General features: G+C 47.7%; 1 protein-coding gene across 2 annotated transcripts in view; it reads left to right on the top strand.

Moving 5' to 3' along the window:
• The window catches only part of Cfap46 (cilia and flagella associated protein 46), an 84,355-nt gene that overhangs the window by 12,934 nt on the left and 62,458 nt on the right, over window positions 1-8,963 (top strand). For both annotated transcript variants that reach the window (XM_029480136.1, XM_021167336.2), the window contains 2 exons: window positions 5,834-5,932; window positions 6,500-6,690. In XM_029480136.1, coding sequence (XP_029335996.1) covers window positions 5,834-5,932; window positions 6,500-6,690 — 290 coding nt within the window. The remainder of the gene's footprint in view (window positions 1-5,833; window positions 5,933-6,499; window positions 6,691-8,963) is intronic.

Below are 8,963 nucleotides of genomic sequence, written 5' to 3'. Positions count from 1 at the left end.
GGAGGAAGGAGGAGGAGGAGGAGGAAGAAGAAGAAGAAGAAGAAGAAGAAGAAGAAGAAGAAGAAGAAGAAGAAGAAGAAGAAGAAGAAGAAGAAGAAAGCAGCAGCAGCAGCAGCAGCTGGGAGGAAACAGTCGTGTGAAGGATACAGAAGGAGTTGGAATGGAGAGAATTGGAGGTAGATCAGAATACATCATAGGTCTTGTGAAGTTCTCAAATATTAAAAAAAAAAATCTGCCTTGTCCAACAAAGTAGAATTATCAGTGTGTGGTACCTGCCAAAAAATTGCCAGGCATGCAAAGAAGAAAGATATGACCCATGGAAAAAAAGTGAGAAAATAAAAACAATCCAAATCAACCAACACATGATATGAATACCACGACACGGGTGCTGTAATATCTAGTTGATTCCAAACATTTTTAAAGGCAGACAAAAGTATTGACCATCCATGTGAAACAGAAACGCAGCCATGCAGCACTGAGGTGTGACTTGAACTCCGGGAGTTGAGAACTATACTGGCTCAGTTCATATAGACATCAAAGCGGGTTAGAAACCAGCTGAAACTCAAAGAAGCAGCTCTGTGGGGAGGGTCACAGTGCCTGCAAGCCTGGGGTGGCTCCTAGAAGAGCAACAGATATGCTAAACTGCCCTAGTGACAGACAAGAAGAGACAGATACTGGAAGACAAAATGTAATGCTACATCGGCAACCTGGAAGATGGAGACACAGGGCTGTGGGGTACTTAGACACTGCAGTTAGGGGTGGCAGTCGCCTTCTTGCTGGAGACGGTAAAAGCAAAAGGACAAGGATGGCCACTGGAATGCTAACATCTGGTCGGCCTAGAACTACACCCTGAGACATACCTCTGGTGGTCTGAATATGCTTGGCCCAGAGAGTGGCACTATTGGGAGGTGTGGCCTTGTTGGAGAAAGTGTGTCACTGTAGGGGTGGGCTTTGAGACCTTCCTCCTAGCTGCCTTCAGAACAAGATGTAGAACTCTCAGCTCCTCCAGCACCATGCATGCCTGCCTGGGTGCGGCCATGCTTCCCACCATAATGATGATCATGGGCTAAATCTCTAAACCCCTAACCCAGCCCCCAAATTAAATGGTGGCCGTGGCCGTGGTGGTGGCCGTGGTGTCTCTTCACAGCAATGAAACCCTAACTAATATGATACCTTTTAAAGTACAAAAGGCTTTATTTGACCTCCTCCACTTCCCAAGAGCATAAAGGAATCTGGATGAGAAGAAAATGGTGCTTCACAAGGAGCTAGAGCCTCGCTGGGCAGCGATGGCAGTTGAGGTCACCAGGTGTGCTGTGGGGATTGTGATAAGCAGAATGCAGCTGTGGGAGACACCACAGCAGACCAGCAGGAGAGAAGTGGTGTATGTGCTGCTGGGAAGTTACTAATGTGGAGTTATGGTGGGGAGAAGACCTCGGGAGGTGCAAGACTGTGGGAGACCATATGTCCCATGAAGGTAACACCAAACGGACATGTGGCTAGTGAATGCTCAAAGGACACAGAGGGGCTGAGGATGCAGCTCCGTGGGTAGAGGGCTTGCCTATTGGGTACGAACCCTAGATTCCATCCCTAGAACTGAGGGAGAGGAAAAGGGAGATGGGGGAGGAGGAGGAGAAGAAGAGGAGGAGGAAGGGGAAAGAGTAGGTTGTCCAAAGTAAAACTGAAGAAACAAAATAGAGTAAGGAAATGATGGAGCAGATAGGAATAAATGGTGAGATGATGAAACAGATCCAATCTATTGTGCTGTGATCACAGTGGACCTGGTCTATTGTGCTGTGATCACAGTGGGCAGAAGCATGGGCACAGGAAACCAGTGAGTTAGAATGTTGCCATGTCTTCAGCTGGTGAGGCTTTCCTGCATTTTAAAAGGGAATTATTAAGAAAGTCAACCAATTAAAATTGCCATGAAACACAGAGATAAGTTTGGTCTGTGCAGGAGCCTCCCACACCCACAAGCCTGTGCCTTGGGATCCTCATGTGTTCTCTGAAACTGCTTTGACATGAAGACATGAGCAGTGGCTCCCATGTAACTCTGAAAAGTTCAGAAATTCTGGCTGCGCCCCCCCCCCCAAACTCCCTCTTCAAACTTCAGACTTCCACCAGTAGGATTTCAAGACTGGGATGAGGTCCCTGAATGGGGTTCACTCAAGGAACCCTGCAGTGGTCACAGTGATGGCAGGATCAGGGCTTTTGCCAGGGCACCTCACACCAAAACTATGAGCTTTTGCTGCTTGCTGCTGGGACCCCAGGCAGAAGTGAAATAAAACACATTTGCTAAATTTTATAGATGTTTCATTTTGCTCTTGAAAAACTTGAGCCAGTGTCTCCCAGCCTGACCCCCACAACATTACAGAATATTGGCACTGATCTTGGTTGTCCGCCCCCCCAAACTTGATGGTAAGATGCTGTTCCTGAAGACACCCCATAGCTTAGTCATAGAATGAAGAGAAATTGAGCTGCCGTGTGGGCCCTCCATCCCTACTGTCTGGCTTTCAGAGTGCTGGCTCTAAACACACCTCCAAGGCAGAAAAGCTGACATTTATCTAACCCAGGTACGAGTCCTATGAACTACGGTAATTACAGGCCTGACAAGATGTGCCCATGGGCGCAATAACGGCATCAAGTTATGGAAGAAACCAGTCACTTTCTGACCAGATGTAAAGCTGGTCCACATGGCAGAACTCATGGCTAGCACTGTTAACAAGGCTAGGTAGGTAATAGCTCTAAGAGAGAATCTACAGTTGCTATTCTTCTGAATAGAAACAGCAATAAACTGACACCTAAAGACGTGGCATCCTCGCAGATAAACCTTCTGAGAGAAATACCTTGAGGTAGATGATTAACACAGAGTCCCACAACTGTTCAACCTTAAATGGGACATCTGTATCATATCCCATCTTCCCAAAGTCCCGGATCATTGCAGAAGTGGGCATGGAAAGAGTGTAAGAACCAGAGACTGTAGGTGACTACAAGAAGCAGTGCCTTTTGGGCAGTCACACATTTGAACTGGCTGTGGCTGTGTCAGCCTGCACCAGACCCAAACAAGATCAAGCCAGACACAAATCTCAACATGAAGTGAGGAGAGCAGAAGGTCTCGGGCCTAGCTGGGAAGATACTGGCAACTGATGGCTTCTGGGAGAAGGAGGAAGTTTTCTTCAGGGCTGTCACCTCTGGGAGGCTACCCACACCCTGGTAGATGGTTCTACACCAATGCACGTGCTAAGAGCAATAAATGGACTCTGTGAATTAAAAAGAAGTCAACATCAGAGGGCTAATATCAAAAACAAATAAAGAACTCAAAAAACTAGACATCAACAAACCAAATAATCCAACTAAATGGGGTACGGCTCTAAACCGAGAATTCTCAACAGAGGAATCTCAAATGGACAAGAAACCTTAAAGAAAGGTTCAAGGTCCTTAAGCCATCAGGGAAATTCAACTCAAAATGATTCTGAGATTCCATCTAACACATGTCAGAATGGCCAAGATCAAAAATACAAGTGACAGCAGATGCTGGTGAAGGTGTAGAACAAGAGGAACACTCCCGCATTGCCAGTGGGAGTGCGAACTTGTACAGCCATTTTGGAAATCAATACAGCGGTTACTTAGAAAGTTGGGAAGCAATCTACCTCAAGACACAGCTATGCCATTCCTAGGCATATATCCAAGGGACACTCCATCCTACCACAATGACACTTGCTCAACTATCAGCTTTATTCATAACAGCCAGACACTGGAAACAACTTTTAGATGTCCTTCAATTAAATAGTGGATAAAGACAATATGGTACATATGCACAATGGAGTATTACTCAGCTGTTAAAAAGAATAACAACATGAAATTTGCAGGCAAATGGGTGGAACTAGAAACAAAATCATCCTAAGTGATGTAATCCAGACCATGGAATATAAATATAGTATTACTCAGTTATAAGTCGATATTGGCTCTAAAGGAAAGAATAACCATGCTACTATCCACAGACCCAGAGAGGCTAAGTAACAAAGAGGGCTCAAGTGGGAATGGATGAATCTCTCGGGACAGGGGAACTAGACCATATATCTTTAGGTGGATGGGGGCAAGTGGGGACAGAAACAGGAAGGATCAGGTTTGGGCAGGATGGAGTGAGAGACAACTGGGGGCCATCCCTGGGGTGAAGTAGAAAACTAGCGCAATGGAAACTCCCAGGATTCTATGAGGGTGACCCTAGCTAATGGGATAGGGATCCATAACCGGCAATCTCCTGTAACCAGGCCAGGCTTCCAGTGGAGGGACTGGGACACCAACACAGCCACAAAACCTTTGGCCTACAATTTGTCCTACCTGCAAGATGTGGTGGTGTAGACATTGTGAGAGTGGCCAATCACTGACTGGTCCAGCTTGAGATCCATGCCATGAGAGGGAGCCCACCCTTGACTCTGCCTGGAGGGCCAGACCCAGAGGCTGGAAAGCCCAGAGACCTGGGATAGAACCAAACACAACTGGACAAAAAAAGGAAAATGAAATGATTCCTAATGATATTCTGCTATCCTTGCAGACTAGAGCTTAGCATAATCGTCATCAGAGAGGCTTCTCCCAGCAACTGATAAGTGCAGATGCAGAGACTCACAGATAAACCCTAGGTGGAGCTCAAGGAATCTGGCGGAAGAAAGGGAGGAAGGATTGTAGGAGCAAGAGGGACCAAGGACACCTCAAGAAAACTCACAAACCCCACTAAGCTAGGCTCATGGTGGCTCACAAAGACTAAAACGACAATCACAGAACCTGCAGGGGTCTAACCTAGGCCCTCTGCATGTTTCCGTTGTGTAGCTTGGTCTTCCTGTAGGACTCCTAACACTGGGAGCAGGGACTGTCTCTGACCCTTAGCCTGCTTTTGGGACCCTTTTCCTCCTGTTAGGATGTCCTGTCCAGCCTTAATATGAGAGGAAGTGCCTAGTCTTATTGTAGCATGATATGCCATGTTGGCTTGATACCCCTGAAAGGAAGGAAAACCGAAGAGGAGTGAATCTGAGAGAGAAAGGAGGTGTAGGGGAGGGACCGGGAGGAAGGGAGGGAGGGAAAACTGAAATTGGGATGTAATATATGACAAGTATTATTTTTAGAAGTCAATATGTGAAATTTGAAGGGAATAGAGGTGGTGGAGATAGGAGATAAGTTAGAGGGAAGAAAATGGAGGTGACTTTGATTAAAATACATTATATTGCATGTATGAATTCCTCAATAAAAGAAAAAAAAATTTAAACCAAAGGCAGGTGAGATGACTCGGTGTGCAAAGGTGCTTGCCATCAAACCTGATGATCTGGGCTTGCTCCTAGAATCCACATCCTGTGAGAAGAGAGCCAGCCCTCGCAAGGCGCCTTCTGGTTTCCACACTCACACACAAGCACGCACACATCACGTGTGGTGGCTCACTTCTGTAATACCAGCACTCAGGAAACTGAGGCAGAACTGGTGTGAATTCAAGGGCTTCCTGGGCTAAAGAGTGAGCTCCAGGGATACCTTAGCTATAATGTGTGAGTCCCTGCATTTAAAAAAAAGAGAAAAACAATGTTTAAAAGGAAAGAAAAATTCAAGGTCCTCTGAAATCAGTGAGGCGTCCCACCCCTCCCCCCAAATAGGTCTCACAAAGTCTTTCTCCCTTTGTATCTTTTGAGACTTGTTACACGTTCCCCCTACTTTGGGCTGTTCTCTGATTGTCCATTTTCTGGTTTCTGTTTCTGCTGGGATTCAAGGCGTTCTAAGGGTCTTTAAGGCTGATGAATGTGCATGATTGCCATCATTAATGTCTTTGTGTTCAAAACTCCATCTGCGTCTCCAGGATCCTAGCAAGCTGCTAGAAGTGGAAGGTCTGGAGTGTGAATTAGATGCGTTAAGACTGGGAAGCAAGCTCAAAATGTACCTTCGAGGAGCCGTCGAGGTAAAGCCTAAAGCCCAAGTTGGAGGTCCCCTAGACCGGAGCATCACTGGGGTCAGACTAGGTTTGGGGACACTGGGTGCAGGAAGCCAGGGGCCATTGGGGGAGGTGGCTGAGAACAGAATAGTGTGGAATAGGTTTGAGGAAAGCTTTAGAGTGTGAGTGTATATCACAGCTCCTGAAAGTCCAGCCTCGAGCCTTTCTGCTGGAAAGGACCCATAACACAAACCAGAGGCGATTCTTCTTGGGTAGTGAATGAAAGATGTAAGCCCTAGCAGGCAGACTCCAGTTAGAAATAAATGGACTCTGACTTCACTCATGCAAGAACCACAATGAGCTGCAGCATGTCTTAGAAGGATCATACTGCAGGATAGGAAGGACCGTTGTGGCATCCTTAGAGGGATCAGGGCCCTGGTCTGATGACCTGGGGACAGCTAACGTCTGACCCCCATAATCTGCCATTTCCCCTGACTTCTGTCCCCAGCACTGGCTCTTCTAGGTGGTGACCATGGTTGGCTTCCCATCCTCACCACGCAAGCCTCAGATAGCCATTCACTGTGCCCCTTACAGGAGCAGCTACTCATCATAAAGAGAATGGACAACATCCTGCAGCGGGCCATTCGCCTGGGTAACCCCACGACCATCCACGTGCTGTGTACTGCACAGTGGAACATCTGCCTGCCCCTTCTGCAGCACAACCTGAGGCACCACCTCCGGAAGCCGCTGACCAACATCGCTGAGATTCTGGAAAAGGTTGATAGGTGGGCACCATTTATTCCGTGTCTGGGGAGAACTGGGATAGAGGTTTGGTTTTTTTAGTACTATAAACAGAGCCCAGGATGTGTGCACCCTGTTCCCACCATCACCTGTGCGGTAGACTGGTACACGAGCCCAGTTTCACTTGTCCAGATGACGCCTTCCAGTCACCTAGGCAACCTACATATAGAATCCTCACAACATAAACAGTCCCTGCTCTATCTGCCCGTCAAAGTATGGTGGTAGGATTATCTGAGGAGAGGCTCGTAAATGTATTCTCAATGGCCATTGGGGATATGTGGTGGGCAGGCTACCATCATAAGCCAGAGACCCCTTCTTCAAAGTGCACCTCCTTTTGCTCACACCGTACTGCAGGGTCTCTGTCATTCTGTATTTGCACAAATCTATGGTTTTACTGATCTCTTGCCTTCAGCTGTACTGCGGGTGAATGTCTGTATGCGACAGTGGGTGCTCTTCATTTCCCTTTGTGAGCGAGCATCTTTCCTGTGCCGGTGATGGGCATCTCTCTGTTCTGTGGCCTGCCGGCTCAGATCTTGTATCTCTGCCAGTTTGACACCGAGGTCTGTAGGCATGAATTTTTTTGCTACCTACTTTTAATAAGGGTTCAACCTCTCCTCTAGCCCAGCATCCAGCAGAGGCAGTGGAAGAGAAGAGTTATTAGGACGGGGGAACACGGACCTGTTCAGCAACAGTTCTCTGGGGGCGAGCTCCATCTTCTTTGGCAGCAGTTCAGTCCCGTAGCAAACACCAAATATGACTCAGCAGCTGCAGAGCAGTCCTCTAGGCAGGCAGACACCAGGCATGAACCGGCAGCTACAGTCCAGTCCTTTCAGCAGGCAGACACCAGGCATGAACACCAACCAGTCTGAGGTGAGGCCGTGGAAATTCCATAGGAACCTCATATCCGTTCTTGGGCAGATTTCTCTCAATGGCGGAGTTACCACAAGTTGAGCTCAACAAACCAATGCATGTCATTAGTGAAGAATAGCTAGGTGGAGAAAACCAAACCGCAGCTCAGTGCTCATCTCCCACTGTCTGTGGGGTCAGATTTATACTCCTTCATCAAAGGCCCTTTCACATATTTCCTATATCAAAACATCTTTTCACCTGTGTCTGCTTCAGGAAAATTCCCACGTCTGCTTTGACAAGATATCCTTTCACCTGTGTGCCCCAGCAAGTCATCATTTGATACAACTGACTTCCCAAAGAACTAGAAGTCACCACTTCAGAGGTCATACTGGCTTTCTGAGTTAGTTGTTGAGGCGTCTTTCTAAAATCCCTTTCCAGCGTCTCTGATAGAGCTACTTGCCTTGGTTCCCATGATCAACAGTGAGATCATCCAGGCCCTGGGGGATGCTTGTCTGGTTGACTATATCCTGGGATGGTCTTCAGTCAGAGACAGTCTCTACGCCTGGACTGAAATGAGTGAGCCCTTCCCCAGAGCACAGTGTCACCATGCTTGGGTGGTCACATGGCTCATGCTGTACATCCTGATTTTTTGTCCATTGTGACGATCCCAGGGAAAGGAGCATTGCAGGTCCCAGCCAGGGTGTGAGGCTGACTCATCCCCTCCACCCTGGCAAATGGACTCTCCACTAGGGCCATGTGCATGGCTGGCCCAGCAGGCAGTCTATGTTGTTTGATGCAGACCCCAACATGCCTGCTCCCCGTAACCACTGTTCCACAACATGCCTACCAGTCCTTGCTTTGAAGTAAGCAGCTTGGATACTCACCAATATGCCCTTCCTCTCTCAATTTTGCCACTGCTCTGTCCCCTGGAGATAGCTGTATATTCTAGAATCCTCTCTTCCTTCTTTCTTACTTCTATGTATCTCTAGGGAGACAGGCTCCTCGAAGGCCACTGCAGAAGCCTCCTTTACCTCACACAGCCTGCATGGGGCACTTTAGTTCCCATCATCCTTCTCTCCATCCATGGAGATGCCAGCCTTATGCCCCACAGCTAGCCTATGCCTATTGCCAGCAACCTTTTCGTTCTAGGAAAACCATGGCCTCTTATGTTCACCTCATTTTTGCAAATTCCAGGATCATCTCCTCCTTCCTCAGAGCAGCTTGGGGTGGGTGGCAGAGGTGGAGGTGGCCATCCTGGAGAACAGGACATGGCTGATGGAAACCCTCAGCTCTGCTGATCTGCACTGATCCCACACCATCTCAGCCTCAGAGAATGTGTTTGTTATTGAATGCTGGGTTGGCAGGTGTGGCATTCTTTAAATGCCTGGAAGGGCTTCTTTCTTCTGTC

This window comes from Mus caroli, chromosome 7 (genome assembly GCF_900094665.2).
Source record: "Mus caroli chromosome 7, CAROLI_EIJ_v1.1, whole genome shotgun sequence".
Lineage (NCBI taxonomy): Eukaryota > Metazoa > Chordata > Mammalia > Rodentia > Muridae > Mus > Mus caroli.
Note: the sequence above shows the minus strand (reverse complement) of the source record. Positions and strands in the feature narration are given on the sequence as shown.